Below are 18,856 nucleotides of genomic sequence, written 5' to 3' on the forward strand. Positions count from 1 at the left end.
CACTAGTACACAAGACAACATAAATTAATTAGCACTTGGACCAGTACATATTGAAGTACAACAAAGTAAAAATAAAAAGAAAATGGGTGGCCAGGCGAATCCCAAATTTAAAGTTGAAAATAACTTTATTATATATATATTACTTGAATTGATGAATCAACTGGACTCGCTTTAGATTCACCTTCAACAATAAGTGCAAGCCCTTAGTTGTTTCTTGTCATGGAGACAGTGACATTTATAAACTCGGTTTTCTCTTTAGACATGCAATCGGAAACAATCTCTTCATATTTTTGGAAGACTAAATCCATCAATTTTGGATCAAATTGGCTCACAAGCAAAGGCTCAGCCACAGCTCTTATGGCCCTTGATAAATTGTAACCACCATTATTATAAATATTCTCATTATTAGTATTAGAAGCATAATTCCAATGGACTCTTGTAGTTTCCAATTTATTAATAGTGAATGAACCTTCTTTATCAACTAAGTACTTCACTTCTGCTGGTGATGCTGTATAATTAGGAATGTTGAATGAGTCCACTTTCTCTTCTTCTATTAATCCCTGCATTAATAGATTTATAGAGGTTACAAAATCGATACTATATATTTTTGGTTCATATTATCTGTCTTTTGAAATTTTTGTATCACGTTTAAGAATGATATTCAATAATTTTAATTTTAAGAATATTTGTCAACTATCATTTATCTATCTTATATTATGTTCATTTATTCAGAAATATATTTTTGGCCTATTTATCGATTGAATTAGGGTTTGGGCTCTTATTGACAGACTTAAGAATAAATGGCTTTTATATTTTTCTAAAATTTACATGTTAAATATTTTAAAACAAATTCAAATTAACAACTAATTCAGTACTATCCTTTTCATATCTTTGTGCTTTTGTTTTCATTTTTCTTTTAATTAAATATAGAGTTTATGTGAACATAATCTATCCTTATATTAGTAGTTCATCTATCACTATGCCCTTTATTTCATTTTACATAATAATATCATTTTTAAATTTAAGTAAAATATACTCTTTTTGTGTAAATAATTTCATCATTATATCAGCTCGGGTTTTTATGCTATAACAAATAATATATCTTATTTTTAATTATTTTTTAGTTCATGTATCATGCTTAATCATCAAATACTGTCACCTAAAATAAAAGCAGATAAAAAATTAATCATCAAAGAATTTACCTCAATAACCAATTCATTAAGGGCAATTCCTAGAAGCTCCCAAATATAACAACCTTCTTTGCTAGAAGGATCTTCACTTTCTCTTCCTAAAAATGTTAATACCATTTTTCCACCTTTCATCAATTCCTCTGAACGATATTTCAGAAAATTTGAAAAATCATTTTCATATTGTTTGTAGTATGCTTTTATAACACTTGGTGGACTTGTACTTGACATGTAAATATTCCCCTTGTTCTTCTCAATGAAATTAGGAACCTGATATATAGATAAAAGCAAAAAAAAATAAGTTAGAAGAATATACAACAACAATAATAGCATATTCAGTGAAAGACTGAAATCCCACTAAGTGGGGTCTGGGAGGGTAAAATGTACGCAAACTTAATCACTATCTTGTGAAGGTAGAGAGGTTAATTATTTCCGAAATAGAAGAATATAATAATTTAAAAAATAAATAATTAATGCTAAGAATAAAATATAGAGAAAAAAACCGTTTCGCTCTTGATACGATAAAATTCATTATTAGTAAAAGCGAATATATTTTTTAATATAGTTGACAAGTAAAAGTGAACGGAATAGGTAGTAAACATACCTGAGATAGCCAATGGACACTATAAGAGGAGTGAACAAAATGCAAACTTTTTGAAGAAAAAAGTCTAGTATAAAATGAACCAGACACTCCACTAAAAAAGCATGGACCAAATCCTTCTCCAAATTGCTTTCTCAAATCATGTTCAAATTCTCCCAATGATTGAAAAATAGTGTTAAAATCATTGCTAGGAAGATCATTGAAGAGATAATGAAATTCTGGTGATTGAAATCCGTGCTTTTTTCGTTCTTTCTCGATGGTTTTAGTAAGCTCTGATACCACCAAGAAAGTGTTCGCTCCAGAGGAACAACCCAAATCAGCAATGCATAAGTTTTTTGGGAGAAGGCTGCAGTAAAGATCACGTATGGCTTGTTCTATTATTGGCTTTGTCATGAGAATGGCCTTTCTCTGTTCATAAAAAAAAAATATTATTATAAGTTATGTTGCATGAAATTTTAATTAAGCGATACAATATAATTATCGGATGTATGCTGGATCCTTCAAAAGTCATGTACTTTTTTAGATTTCAGCACATGTACGACTAGAGATGAATCTAGAATTTGAATTTTATGAATTCCTACCGTACTCTGAAGTTAATACACATTTAGGGGATCTAGACCAAAACTATTGATTCCTATGAACCTGCATGTTACTCGATTCGCTCTTGAGTGTGATCAAATAGAATCGACTACAAATAACTAAATAAGAATATACTATGATGTAAACAAGATTTATTACGCCCTCAAATTACTTAAAAGATAATTACACATAATTAAATTTTATATATATGCATCTATATATATATGAACATAGTTAGTGGGTAATTATTCTATTCATTGAATAATTAATATTTATATTTACCTGAACCAAAGAATTGTTTGCATAGCTAATGTCTCCAATTCCTCCATTCATGTGAAGAACTTCAACAAGCTTCATATTTATTTATTTTTCTCTTGATTGATCTTCTTTTTTTTCTTTTTAAATGTGAGAAATCACCGTTTGCTTGATTTAGTCTATATAAATTTGTCACCTATTTATAGAGGAAAAAAAACTAGGATGCTGCTGTAGTTTTGTCCATTGAACTTAATTAATTCCAATATTAACCCTGACATTTATTAATTTATCTATATATAATATATGGATATGGAATAAGTGGTCCAATATTAAAGTTTGATATCAAGTTGTTAAACTTTTAGTTTTATTCTTCTGTACTAAATTATATACTTTTTCCTGAGATAATATTGATTTTTATGTAAATTTTAATAAACTATCATATGAGGATTTATGTGCTTACACACACACACACACACAAATTGGACTGATAGAAGCTTAAAATTAATCCATAAATTTTTTTCAACTTTTTTTAAAAAAAAATATTTTTTTATTGACACGTTATATATAATCATAATAAGAAAAAAGTTACTCCATTAGATATATAATTAAAAATTCCTACATTATTTATGAGAAATTAAAACCTTGTACAATATCTTGTGAATATTATATTTTCTGGAAATTAAATTATCTTTACTCCATAGTATGACTTTATGAGAAATTAAATTTAAGGTCTCTATATTTGGTGTGCATTTACTTTTATCATTTATTATGTCTGCAATGTTTATGCTTTTTTAAACGTGCTCATAATAATTTTCTTCACATATTTGCAATCTGCACCCTTAATTATACACTATTATAATTTATATCTTATTCTATATATTTTTAATATTTTTCACCGTAATCTTTTTAGTTTCTTGTAAAATCATAAAAATCTCCGTTCAATAACAACAAAAGGTGAAATAAAAAAGTAAAATTTCTCAAATGATATAAAATAAATATCATATTTACATATCTTTCTTAATATGTATATTTAAATTCTAGTTGACTACGCTTTTATTTGGTCATAAAATTAAAACTTGAAAATTTGAATTTTAAAATTATAATTTTTGAAACTTAAAGTTACGGGAAGTCCTGTCTTGTATCAAAGCATTACCTCATGGTCTATGGTTTATTGGCTCTCAATATCTCACAAGTCATAATAAACAATTACAACCTAAATTCTATCATACACTCGCAAACTTATTCACTATCTCACAAGTTAATTTCTCATATGGTCATTAAATAAATAATTTTTATTATAAAAAAGTTATTTTATTTTATAACACAAATATCACTTAATTAATGATAATTATCTCAGAAAATCACTTATTTTTATTTTATAACAAAAAAAATCATTCATCTATTGTAATTTCAGTTAGAAAATCACTCAACCAATTCAACCATTTATAGTTGACAATATTTTCCACACAAAAGGAAAACAATTAACACACAAAAGTAATGTAAGTTATTTAATTTTACTTTATACCACAAATATCACTAAATATACATGTGCTTGCTCTACAATGAGCCAAGCAAACAACAACCTTGAAATTGTACAACAACATTGAAATTGTACTATACCAAACAACAATCTTATTGACAAGTACTTTTCTACTACTCATTTTGACTCAAGCAAATTTTGAGGAGTTATTGATGTAATCATTTTATCCAATAAAAAAATAGCATAACTCGAATATTTGATAACTTCATTAATTACTTTAAGGAAGGTATCTCATAAAAATTGAAAAGTCATTAAAACTTAAACAACATTGCTGTCCATGACATAACAAGTAACATAATTAAGAACAAAAATTTATAGTAAATAATTGTTTTTTGGGCCCAGCGATACAAGAGCATTTTCCAAGTATGAAATCACGAAGCCGGCCTAAAAAGTGGGTGAGACTCGTCAATCTCCATTGTACGCTAGGGAGTTAGACTATGCTTAGTTCTAATTTATGATGTTTGCATTGTGTGAGTTCTAGCTAGGAAGCAAGCGCCGCAAAGGGTTGATGGGGCAGCTCGACTGGTAAAAAAGGAGATGGTACATACTAAACTATATATTACAAAAAAAATGATGTAGTCGCCAAATTAAGAGACCAAACATTATATTGCATCATCCTCTTCAGACTCGACTTCTTCTTCCTTCTTAGTGTCTACAGTATCAACGATACCTTGTGAAGTTGCAGCAGAATCAACAACCACAACAATTGCAACCGCAAACTTACTAGGATCCTACAATAGTTTTTAACAAAAAAAAAAAAAGAGTCAACATTAATGGAACAAATACTAAAAGGAAAAAGAAAAAAATTAAGGATTAATAATTAGTTATATGATAAATTTAGTAAAGGATTAAACTGCAATTACATGTTAAAATATGCCCTACAATGTTAGGGTATCGTATTACAAGATTATGGAAACATTCTAACACTCTCATATTTAGATGGTAAATTGAACACAAAATTTTGAAAATAATGGAGTGAGAATAGTACCTTAATTATGTAACAAGACAAGATTATAAAGATTAAAAAGTAAATCTATTTATTAAAAAATAATAAAAGAGAACAAGACTACAACAATAACATATTCAGTGAAATCACACAAGTGGAATCCGGGAAGAGTCATATGTGTACACAAACTAATATCTACCTTATAAGAATAGAGAAATTGTTTCCAATCGATCTTCACCACTTAAGTAAAACATATCAAAACAAGCTAAGTAGAAAAAAATACCAATAACAACAATAATCACCATACATTTCCTACCGATATCAAGTCCGTAAAAAGAACCAAATTTTCATTAGCAATATTTATAAAAGAAAAAGTGAAATTATGAAAACGATTTATATATTCTCAAAGTAGCACTTATGGGTGTAATTTAAATTGATTGAATATCGTAATAATATATATTAAACACCAAATCAGAAACAAAACAAAGAAAAATTATAGAGCACAATTTGAACACACGAGACTAAAATTAGCACCTCTTCATACTCGGCTTCTTCTTCCTTCTTAGTGTCTTTAGTCTCAACGATACCTTGTGAAGTTGAGGTAGACTCAACAACGGGTTAATACCTCAGATGGTCACTCAACTATCCACTTTTGCCTTTGAAAGTCACTCAACTTTTAATTTTCACTAAAAAATCACCACGTGAGTGACTTTCTAACGAAAGACTGGATAGTTGAGTGACCATCTGAGGTATTAACCCCTCAACAACCGAAGCAATTGCAACCGCAAACTTACTAGGATCCTACAATAGTTTTAAGAAGAAAAAAAGAGTCAAAATTAATAGAACAACTAATAAAAGGAAAAGGAAAAAGAAATTAAGGATTAATAAATATATGATAAAAATAATAAAGAATTAAAGACACTGTTAGAATATTATAGTAATTAAAATATTATGGAGAAATTATAACTCTCTAATTCATAATTAGATAGTAAATTAAAAACAAAAATTTGAAAATAATGGAGTGAGAATAGTACCTTATTATGTAACAAGACAAGATTATAAAGATTAAATTATGAAAGAGAACTACTACTGCAATAACAATAATAACATATTAAGTGAAATATACGGATGTGAAAAGAGTGGTATGCGTATATACACTAATCCCTACCTAATAAAAGTGGAGAAATAGTCTTCAATAATTAAAGCCTCATCTCAATAAAAGCATATCAAGTAGGAAAAAAAATACGACAACAAGATTGTATACTACAAACAATATATGATTACCATTTATTTTAAGTTAGATGTATTTATAAAACTCTCGAAAAAAACATAACAAGGTCACTTGTGAGATAATTCTTTGTAACTTCGATTCCTTACACATGCTATAATACTGTCAGTGTATATACTATCAAAATATATATTATTACCATTTGTTTTAAGTTAGATGTACTTATAAAACTCGTGAAATAGCAAAACAAGGTCACTTATGAGATAATTCTTCGTAACTTCTATTCCAAACACATGCTATAATAATATCAATGTACATAACAAGGTCACTAATTCTTCGTAATAACTTCAATTGCTAAAACATGCTATAATACCATCAATGTACATAACAAGGTCACCAATTCTTCGTAATAACTTCAATTGTTAACACATGCTATAATACTATTAAAATTATAATTTTTGAAACTTAAAGTCATGTGAAGTCCTATCTTGTATCAAAGCATTACCTCATGGCCCATGGTTTATTGGCTCTCAATATCTCACAAGTCATAATAGACAATTAGAACCTAAATTCTATCATGTCGATACATCTATACACTCGCAAACTATTCACGAGTTAATTTCTCATATGATCATTAAATAAATAAATTTATCATAAAAAAGAATTATTTTATTTTATAACACAAATATCACTGAACTTTATTTTATAACAAAAAAAAATCATTCATTTATTTCAATTTCAGTTACAAAATCACTCAACCATTTATAGTTGACAAAATTTTCCACACAAAAGGAAAACAAGTAACACACACAAGTAATGTAAATTATTTAATTTTATTTTATAACACAAATATCACTACATCACTATATACATGTGCTTGCTCTAAATGAGCCAAGCAAACAACAACCTTGAAATTGTACTATACCAAACAACAACCTTAGTGGCAAGTACTTTTCTGACTATTCATTTTGACTCAAGCAAATTTTGAAGAGTTAGTGATATTTTTTATTTGCATTAATTGTTGAACACCGTGATGAGACATGTGATGATTTTTGATATTGATGTCTTTACCGACGAGTGATATTACATGGAGGTCATTTGATGCAATCGTTTTATCCTACAAAAAATTAGCATAACTCGAATATTTGATACCTTCAATTACTTTAAGGAAGGTATCTCATAAAAATTGAAAAGACATTAAAACTTAAACAACATTGTTGTCCATAACATAACAAGTAACATAATTAAGAACAAAAATACATACTAGTAAATAATCGTTTTTTGATACTAAACTATATATTACAAAAAATTGATGTAGTCGCCAAATTAAGAGACCAAACATTGCATCATCCTCTTCAGACTCGACTTCTTCTTCCTTCTTAGTGTCTACGGTCTCAACGATACCTTGTGAAGTTGCAGCAGACTCAACAACCACAACAATTGCAACCGCAAACTTACTAAGATACTACAATAGTTTTTAACAACAAAAAAAAAAGAGTCAGCATTAATAGAACAAATACTAGAAGGAAAAAGAAAAAATTAAGGATTAATAATTAGTTATATGATAAATTTAGTAAAGGATTAAACTGCAATTACATGTTAAAATATGCCCTACAATGTTAGGGTATAGTATTACAAGATTATGGAAAAATTCTAACTCTCATATATTTAGATGGTAAATTAAAAAACAAAATTTTGAAAATAATGGAGTGAGAATAGTACCTTAATTATGTAACAAGACAAGATTATAAATATTAAAAAGTAAATCTATTTATTAAAATAATACTAAAAGAGAACAAGACTACAACAACAACATATATATTTAGTGAAATCACACAAGGGGAATTCAGGAAGAATCATATGTGTACACTTTAACCAAAAAAAAAAATGTGTACACGAACTAATACCTACCTTATAAGAATAGAGAAGTTGTTTCCAATCGACCCTCATCACTTAAGTAAAACATATCAAAACAAGTAGAAAAAAAAAAGAAAATACCAGTAACAACAATAAATAATGCAATATTAAAATTGTATACTATACAAGAAATATAATATTATCACTGTACCTTTCCTATCGATATCAAGTAGGTAAAAAGAACCAAATTTTTATTAGCGATATTTATATATATAAAAAAAAAATTATGAAAATTCCTTTTAAGTGAAAAAATATAATAAGGTCTCTTAATAACTTCAATTTTTATCATGGTATGGTAACAAATTACCATGCTAACATTCTTGTAACCATTAATGATCATGTGTGTCGCAGCTGCAAGTGTTGGGTAAGAAATAGCTAAGGACAAACACGATCAAACGCTCACTAATTAATTCAGGACATATTAGTAAAAACATCCTCAAATACAATATAATATTAAAAACTTTCTCATAAAAAATTTCGGACAAATGTGTTAGGAAAGATTCATTAGTTTTAGAGACATTGTTCTATTAATACATCACAAAATATTGGACATATTAAAATTTAATTAGAAAACGCTGAAAATGAAATCATACATTTTTTTTATATAGAAAACGATTTATATATTCTCAAAGTAGCACTTATGAGCATAATTTGAGTTGATTGGGTACTGCAATAAAAAGATATCAAATACCAAATCAGAAACAAAACAAAGAAAAACTATAGAGCGCAATTTGAACCCACGAGACTAAAATTAGCACCTCGACGGCCACACATATGAAGTGCAAAAAAGCTAAAAGAAAAAAAGGGAGCAAATTGGTTGTCATGCACTAAATTGTGCGGCGAATTCAAAATTTAAACTCAATGAATTAAAAATAAAATTGAAGACTTTATGAATTCATTAAACTTGCTCTAGATCTATCTCTAACATTAAAGTGGCCTTATAGTTTCTTGATCAAGGACAATTATGAAATTTATAAATTCGATTTTCTTTTTTTTTGGCATACTGCGATAATAAAAATTTATATTTATATACACATAAGCTTGATCAACATAAAATAAATAAATGGACAGAGTCGCCTTTGTTAGAGAGTGTTTTACCCCCCTCCCCACACTCCACATGTAGGTCTTTTCAGCACAAATTCAAATTAAATCAAACTCTAATATAGATAGCGAACGCCGAATGAAAAAAAAAACATAATAAAAAAAAACGACCATTTTTTCCGTTGAATTAATAACAAAGACAAGTGGTACAAAATCTTTTATTTTAGAGAGAAAATTTTGAAACACCACTAGTCCACAACCAACATAAATTAACACTTCTCTATGAAGTGCACAAAAAAAAAGGAAATTGATGAACATATATTAAAAAGCAACGAATTCAAAATTTAAAGTCAGAAACAACTTCATTATACATTTATATAATTATAGCATTCCTTTCATGTGGACCCTAGAGCTATCCTTGAATGTACCATGGATCGATAGGCTTATAGCATTCTTTCCTTAGCTTGGTAATGATGTATCATGGGTCGTTAGGCCTATGGCATTCCTCCCTAATACACTAATGTAATGTGAATGAAATAATCTATGGGAATGTAGGCTAAGCACCGAGTGGATATGGTAAGATGGAAACTCTCCCAATGTTAGGCTAAGGTTCCAATGAACATCTTCCTATCTCATAACTATGTGCCCGCATAGGATATTAACCAATGGATCCAATGTGCATCCAAGCTAATACTACCGGTCTTCCTTCGGCAAGGAGACCACCTCTTTACGGTGTGGGGAAGACACCGGATTTCATGTCTAGCTTGCATGGTCTATGTCGATTAAACGCTTATTCCCATCATGTGAGATGTGCATTGTAGTTTCTTGAGAAGTTCTATGAAGTGTGGGTAGTTGTATGGGATGCTATCCATACATGGCACGAGTAGGCTTCAAGAGGGCTATAATGAGTTCTCTAAGTTTTTAATGACTATTGTTGAATGTCCTCCTAGGAAGAAGTTATTGAGATTGTTTGCATAGCTAATGTCTCCAATTCCTCCATTCACGTGAAGAACCTCAACAACCTTCATATCTTCTCTTCTTTTATTTTTTTTCTCTTTATTGATCTTTATGTTTTGTTTTTTTTTTGAAATGTGGAAAATCACTCTTTGCTTGATAAAGTCTATAAAATGTGTCACCTATTTATAGAAGAAAAAAAAAACTGGGGTATTATTAATGTAAGTTTGTCCATTGAACTTAATTATTTCCAATATTGTCCCTCACATTTATGGATGGATCTATATAGGAAAACTCTTTCAAAATAGCAAACATTGGTGATTGGACACTCTATCTTAAGAAAAAAAGTTAAAGGATAGAGTTTTGAAAAAAGTTTTTCTTAGTTTTGGAAGGAAAGTCGGTCATTTTCCTTAAATTTGAGAAAAATGAGTTGATTTGGAAAACATTTTAAGCCAATCAAACATGGAAAATTGGAAAATATTTTCGAAAAAATGTTTTGCTCCATGCCAAACACACCGTCTATAGCGATAGTTTACTTAATTGTGAATAATAGCAAAATGTTAGGGGAGGAGGGAGGAGAAGAGGCGGAGATTTGGGAGAGAGAGAGGAGAGAGTGTATTTTTTGCAATTTTTGGATAATAAAAAATACTAATACAAATTGATTTGTATGAAAATGAATACATACTAAGAGGAGAGAGGCAAGCAAGAATGAGAGAGGCAAGCGAGATCGAGAGAGGGAGGAGAGAGGATTATATTTTGTATTTATTTTGCATTTATTCTTTATTTATTTTGTATCGATTGTATTCGAAATACAACGAATTGTATTTTATATATATTTTACATTGTATTCTTTATTTATTTTGTATCAATTGTGTTCGAAATACAATGAATACAACTGTATTCATCCTCTCTTTGATTGGATAAAATACATTTGATAGAGAGGATGAATGCATATTATATTCACATGACTACAAATACAATTGATACAAAATACAATTTTTCGAATACAATTGAAATAGAATACAAAACTCTCACATATATTTGATTGAATACAATTGATACATAATACATTCGAATGGATTTGTTCTTATTAGCGTGTGTGTGAGAGAGAGTAGGGCGAGAAAGGAAGTGTTTGCTATAAAAACAGCTCCTTTTTATAATATTTTTAAAATATAGCTATTTTCCATAAATAAGTTGTTAATATGAATTAGTTACATAATTTTTCAACTATATATGGAATAAGTGGTCCAAAATTAATGTTTGGCTTTAACTTATAATATACAGAGTTTTAAAATTTTGTCTTAATCCTATTAAAATCAACGAGTCACACCCTAAATATACCAATTATATCAAATGGTGAATCAAATTTTCATTCAACGTTATATAATTAAGAATTAGAAATATATTATTGATTGAAAAAAGGCAATAATAGTATATTATTGAATAAAAAAGGCAATAATAGTACAAATTAGTATATTATTGATTGAAACAAAAATAATTTCATTTTTTCCTCTTTTCGGATATATATCTTTTTCAAAACATGTCAATCAATATCACTTATCAAAATTATAGGTCTAGAAAAAGTGGTTCGCCTTTCATTATCTTATAACAGTTATCATGCTAGAACTTGAGCTCCACATATTTTTGTACAATTATAAATAATCAATTCCGTAAAAAATGAAATCGATAACTGACGATTCACTAAAATTTCATCTTAAAAGTTCGTCAATATTGTATATCAAATATAATTAAATGACAAATAATATTTTTGGGACCCTTTGGATTAGCTGCCCCCTGGTCTGGTCCCTCAAAGTCCTTACATTATTGTATTTATGAAAAATTAAACCTCATATAATATCTTGTGGACATTATATTTTCTGGAAATTAATTTTTCTTTATCCCATCGCCCTTATATATTTGGTGGATATTTATTTGTTTATCATTTAATTATGATTGCAACGTTTATATATGTTCTTGAAAACGTGCTCATAAAAATTCTCACAAATTTGCAATCGACAAACTCTTTTATAATTTATATCTTATATTTTTGTGTAGTTTTTTTTTATAATTTACACTTTAATATTGTGGATTTCATGTAATATAATAGAATCGTTATTCTACAATTATACAAAAGGGTGAAATAGAAAAACAAATTTAAACAACAAAATAATCAAATATTGAATATTAGATTGTTAGATTATATGTAAATTTTGAAATTTAGTTGATTACGCTTCGATTTGGTCATAAATTTTGATATTGAAATTTGAAAATTTGAGTTTTTGATATTGTACTTTTTAGACCTTGAAGTTACATTTGAGCATGGAAAAAAATTGAGTAAAATAAAAGTATTTCCTTAGATTATCTTCTGAAACTTAATTTTCTTTTTGAAGATAAATATTTTTAAATGAATCCAAAAATCAAAGCATACACACATGCAAACTTCTCCAATATTAGAATTCACGATTTAATTTAACTAAGAATTATCTCAAAAAGTTATTGATGATAATTATCTCAGAAAGTCACGCCAAGAAAAACAATTAGCACACAAAAGTAATGCAAGTTATGGTTAATTCACCAAGCAAAAAACAAACTCTAAAATGTACTGTAACTACTAAATATAGTACCCCAGTACCCCACCATGTGAGAAGGTATTTAATTATTTTTGGATTTGGTCGGACAGATAGTGATATTTTTTTATTAAAAATATGTTGTTAATTTAATTTGGTAATTATAAAATTCAAAAGAATTAATTATTTCACAACTCAAGTATTTGATAACTAGATAAGATGAAACACAAACCTAAGACATTAAACGGAAACAACATTGTTGTCCATAACATAACAAGTAAATATAATTAAGAACAAAAATATGTAGAAATAATTGTTTTCGATACTAAACTATAAAAAAAAACTAATTGATCTAATCATCGAAAAGACCAAACATAGCATCATCCTCTTCAGACTCCGCTTCTTCTTCCTTCTTAATTTCTTCAGTCTCAACGATACCTTGAGAAGTTGCAGTAGACTCAGCAACTGAAGCAATTGCAACCGCAAACTTACTAGGATCCTACAACAGTTTTAAGAAAAAAAGAGTCAGAATTAATTGAACAAATAATAAAAGGAAAAAAATAATTAAGTATTAATTAGTTATAAGATAAAAATGGTTAAGGATTAAAGTACCATTACATGTTAAAATTTGCTTAACACTGTTAAGAGTATTATAGTAATTCCAAGATTATGGACAAATTCTAAGTCTCTAATCCATATTTAGATAGTAAATTAAAAACAAAATTTTGAAAATAATGGAGTGAGAATAGCAAATTAAGTGAAATCTACTGGTGTGAAAAGGGTGGTATGTGTATGTGCATTAATCCCTACTTTAATAAAAGTGGAGAAATTGTTCATAATTTAAATTGCTAACACATGCTATAATACTGTCAGTGTATATACTATAAAATTTAAATTGCTAACACATGCTACTTACCATTTGTTTTAAGTTGGATGTACTTATAAAACTCATGAAATAACATAACAAGGTCACTTATGAGGTAATTCTTCGTAACTTCTATTCCTAACACATGCTATAATACTATCAACGTACATGATCACTTATGAGGTAATTCCTCGTAACTTCTATTCCCAACACATGCTATAATACTATCAATGTACATAACAAGGTCATTATTCCTTCGTAATAACTTCAATTGCTAACACATGCTATAATACCATCAATGTACACAACAAGATCACTAATTCTCCGTAATAACTTCAACTGCTAACACGTGCTATAATACTATCAATGTATATAACAAGGTCACTAATTCTTCGTAATAACTTTAATTGCTAACACATGCTATAATACCATCAATGTACACAACAAGATCACTAATTCTCCGTAATAACTTCAATTGCTAACACGTGCTATAATACTATCAATGTATATAACAAGGTCACTAATTCTTCGTAATAACTTTAATTGCTAACACATGCTATAATACTATCAATATACATAATAAGGTCACTAATTCTTAGTAATAACATCAATTGCTAACACATGATATAATACTATCAATGTACACAACAATGTCACTAACTCTTCGCAATAACATCAATTGCTAACACATGTTATAATACTATCAATGTACATAACAAGGTCACTAATTCTTCACAATAACATCAATTACTAACACATGTTATAATACTATCAACGTATATATCAGTCGTAACACGAAAAAGAGTCAATTAATTACCTTGAGATACTCTTTGACTTGTTGAGCTTGTGGATATGTATACTCAGTCTCAAGAGAAACACACAAAACATTCTTGTAACCATTAACAATCATGTGTGGTGCAGCAGCAAGTGTTGGGTAAGAAATAGCCAAAGATAAAGTGGTCATCATTGCAACACCAGCAGCAAATTTTTCAACAAGGTCTTCATCAGTTAAGTCCAAAACTTCTGGGCTGAAAACTGATCCATTATCATAAACAGAAATAACAACAAGCCCATATGAAAAAGGCCTTATTCCAAGTTTTGATAAAAGGGCTGCTTCTGATGAGCCCACATTGTCACCCTTCTTGATTAGTTCAACTGGGGTTATGATTTCAACTGTTCCCCTATTGATCTTTGTGGGGATGTTGAGTACCTAAGCACAGTCGCGGATCCAGAATTGTCATTAAGAAGTGTCAATGGTTATAGTAAAATATATAATTATGAACACACAATTTCAAGAAATTGTAACAACACGTTAACCACTAGACTAGTATATATATTTATTAAACAAAGCCCCTACCTAAGTATTGTAAAAAGAAAAAATATCCTTAAAAAATGGCAGAAATACATCAATTCATTAAAATAAACTCTTTTTTACAAATTAAAAAAAATAAGCATTAATTTGGACTTTGGAGAAAATGTTTGACTTAACAATTATAAATTAAAAGTTAAATCAATAATCTAACAAATAAAGTATATTAAACCTATTATAAATGGTTAAAACACATTAATATTATTGGTGTGTAAGAAAAACCTTTGTTAAAATTAGATAACAAAAATATATGAGATAATAAAAAACCTGAAAAAAGGAAGTTTGAGAAGGATCAAGGCCAGTATTGCCAGGAGGAACAATCACATCAACTGGTGCAACTAATCCAACACGTGCAGGAGCTCCCACCTATTTACAATTACAATAATTCAGATAATAATAAAGTTAGGTTCACAATATATAATCACTAAATAATTTATATGTGTACATTTTTTATTAAAAAGTATAACCTAATATATATTAGCTTCTAATTTAATAATAAGAAAACATATTACCTTGTATTTTGCAACTTCTTCCTTTATCTCTTTCAAATCACTCTTGGTGAAGATCAAACCAACATTGCCCTATACATAAAAATAAAAATAAATTATAATTTACTAATAAATTAAGAAAATTAATATAAAAAAAATAAATAACAAAAGCATGTATACACCGTGTAACTTCATATATAATTCAAAAAATAATAAGTCAAAAAAATCTTGAAGTATGGTTCAAAATTTGAACATGTTACAAAAGTTTATGAATATTATAAATATATCGAGATCAGATACTTACGACAAGAAGAGGAATAAGATTAAGGAACGCATCGTTTCCGGTACTTTTCGCATGGATCCTAACGGACCTTTTCATCATAGTATTTTTCCCCATAAGTACGACAGAGTCACCTCGGAGACCCTTACGAATCCCTTGCATTTGACTAGAACCGACATTATCAGCATTTACGATCAATATTTGATTGTAAGAGTCTAAATATTTGCATAACTTTTGGTCATAAATAACCTTTTTTTCAAATTTTGTTGGTTTGATAGCCATTGATGATAACAATTCTTAGAGAGAACAAATTCTTAGAGAAAAGTGGTGTAAGAATAAAACCCTAGAACTAATATGAGGTATATATAAAAAAAATATTAATTTTGGTTGAGGGGTACGTAACCGTTGTTAATATTTTTTTATTTTGGGGGGAATGTGAAGAAGTTGGTGCAGTTACAAATTAGGACTCTTAAGAATCCAAATTAAAATAAAATTCTTTTTAAGTAGGATTGTGTTTTATTTCGAACCTGATTAATGTGGGATACTTCGTGTATTTTTCAAAAAAATAAATAAAATAGGAATACTATTTTGGATTGTTTTATATTGAACCTGATTAACACGGGATATTTTGTGTATTTTTATTTTTTTTAAAAATAAATATAGTATTTTTGGATGAAGAATCCGAATAAAAATAAAATTCTTTTTATTTGGATTGGTTTATTTTGAACTTGATTAACGTGGGATACTTTGTGTATTTTTTTATAAAAAATAATAAGTAGAAATAGTATTTTTGGATGAAGAATCCGAAAAACTATATAATTCTTTTGGGATTGGTTTATTTCAAACCTGATTAATGTGGGATACTTTGTGATTTTTTTTTTAAAAAAAAATATATGATCGAATCGTAGTTTTGGTGATTTGGTCTATTATTGGTTATTTCAATTTTGGGTTAATATAAGGAGTAGTATTTTTGGTAAATTTTGATTTTGTTCTATTATTGCTAATTTGTATTTTAGGTTAATAGTAATATATTTTTGGTATAATTTAGATTTTGGTCTATTATTTCTAATTTTACTTTTTGGTTATAATAGTAGTATTTGTTTGGAATTTTTTTTATTTTGTTCCATTATTGCTATAGCTAATTTCGGTTTGTAGTTAATATAAATAGTACTTCCGGTGAATTTTAATTTTGGTCAATTATTGAAATGTGCAACTTTGATTCTTTTATTTGTAAATAACGTTCACTAATCATACATCATAACATTGATGATCGAAGGTGCTAAAAGAAAAATAATAATTGGCGAGGTCGTTATCCTTATCAGATACTTTATGTGTTTCAATTTATTTGAAGATGTTTGATTAGCTCGAAGTTTATGGAGAAAAAAATATTTTTAAAATTGTGGCAATAAACATGTAGATAATTTCATGGCTATAAAATCATAACCCCAAGCTAAAATAAGATTTAAAATATTAAATATAAAAATATCACATTTATAATACATGCATATATATAGTGTTTCCACAAATTACGGATTTAAATTGTACTCTTTTACGTTTACATTTACAATATAAATAAATGGTCTTAATAGCTACAATAAATTTTTCTTCTCTTTTTTCCCAATTTCTCTTTCTAATGTGTCCAACTCTTGAGAAAGGGCCTATGATGGTGGCTATTTTCATTCTTCTTTGGATATTTAGGTATGCATGTCATTGAATTTAAGGATAATTTGCTTCTTATCTTGAGAGTTGTTTCCCTTTGATTGTTTTAGGTGTAGATAGAATTTAAGATTAGCAAAATAATTTGAGTGATAGAAGCAATATATGACGACGCACAGGATACTGTACATCTTTTCGTACTTATATATTATTGGTTTTCCAAAAATTCTCTGGATATCTAGCTTCAAAGTGTTGATCAGGTTTCTTTCGGATTATCCATTTTTTTGAAGATTCAATTAGCTTAAGATTTTGACTCCGCAAAATTAATGTGATCAGTTAAACAATTTTGCTAGAAAACAAATTACACTATTCTCTTTGTCTTTTTTCCATGATTGTCTTTTTTTCCCGATTGCTAATTTTAATTTTGCCTGCATGTTATTTTCCATTAATTTTGACATAAAATATTGCCTCCCAAGCAAGGTGTGATATGTCTCAAATGTATGCCAAAAATTATGTTAAAAATGGAAACTAAAAAGTGAAATAAATTAAATATATTCTTCCTCATTTAATAGATGTAAAATTTGTGAAGCTTTATTTTTTTCACAATCTTCATATTATTAAAACAAATAATAATAATTACGATTAAACAACAGAGTAAATATAAAATTAATCAAAAATATTTAATTTTAATGATCGTACGAAGTGCGGCCAAGTTCTCTAATTTAAAACAAAAAAGTCAAATTTAAATGGGTCTACTATAGAATTCTTAGAAATCCAACTTCAAAAATTATGTTAAAAATGGAAACTAAAAAGTGAAATAAATTTAATTGAGAGTTATCCTTCGTCTGTCCCATTTTATGTGACACTTTTTATTTCTCAAGAATCAAATAGTTTAAGTTTGACCATAAATTTGCGTATGATATCTTCAATTTTTTTAAAATGAAATTTATATATTTGTAAACTGCGTAAAAATCAAAACATTATAATTCATAATATTTAATAATTCAAAATATTTTAAAGATCTATGAAAAATTTAAGATGAAAGATAAACTAAAGAGAGTAAAAGTGGAGAATGGAAAGTAGAAAAAAAGAAGGAAAAATTACTTAAATACACAACACTTCTTTACCTATTCTCAATATTTCCCTACTCTTTTACTAAAATACAAAAATCCCTTATTTTCCCCCAATTCCACTTAATCGGATACTTTATTAGTTTAAGTATCTGCTCGTTATTAATTCAAGTATCCGCACTGCTATATTATGCATTTGTCGTTAATTAAGTATCCGTGCTGCTAACAACTTAATAATTTAAGTATCCGCCCATTATTAATTAAAGTATCTGCGCTACTATATTATGCATCCGCCCGTTAATTAAGTATCTGT

At 27.9% G+C, this 18,856-nt stretch overlaps 2 protein-coding genes across 2 annotated transcripts; both read right to left on the reverse strand.

Annotated features, from left to right (window-relative positions):
- Positions 1–203: 203 nt before the first annotated feature.
- Positions 204–2,777, reverse strand: LOC125808755 (S-adenosyl-L-methionine:benzoic acid/salicylic acid carboxyl methyltransferase 3-like). Its single transcript, XM_049488414.1, has 4 exons — positions 2,650–2,777; positions 1,792–2,196; positions 1,203–1,457; positions 204–560 (listed from the first exon to the last, which is right to left on the reverse strand). The coding sequence occupies exons 1-4, from the start codon at positions 2,722–2,724 to the stop codon at positions 204–206; spliced, it is 1,092 nt and encodes a 363-aa protein (XP_049344371.1). The 5' UTR covers positions 2,725–2,777.
- Positions 2,778–13,167: 10,390 nt separating this feature from the next.
- LOC125808764 (60S acidic ribosomal protein P0-like) lies at positions 13,168–16,099 on the reverse strand. Its single transcript, XM_049488426.1, has 5 exons — positions 15,842–16,099; positions 15,562–15,630; positions 15,317–15,415; positions 14,498–14,890; positions 13,168–13,314 (listed from the first exon to the last, which is right to left on the reverse strand). Exons 1-5 carry the CDS (start codon positions 16,097–16,099, stop codon positions 13,168–13,170), a joined length of 966 nt encoding a protein of 321 aa, XP_049344383.1.
- Between the last annotated feature and the right edge of the window lie 2,757 nt (positions 16,100–18,856).

Source organism: Solanum verrucosum, unplaced genomic scaffold, assembly GCF_900185275.1.
Source record: "Solanum verrucosum unplaced genomic scaffold, falcon-dt-bn FXZP01000218.1, whole genome shotgun sequence".
NCBI lineage: Eukaryota > Viridiplantae > Streptophyta > Magnoliopsida > Solanales > Solanaceae > Solanum > Solanum verrucosum.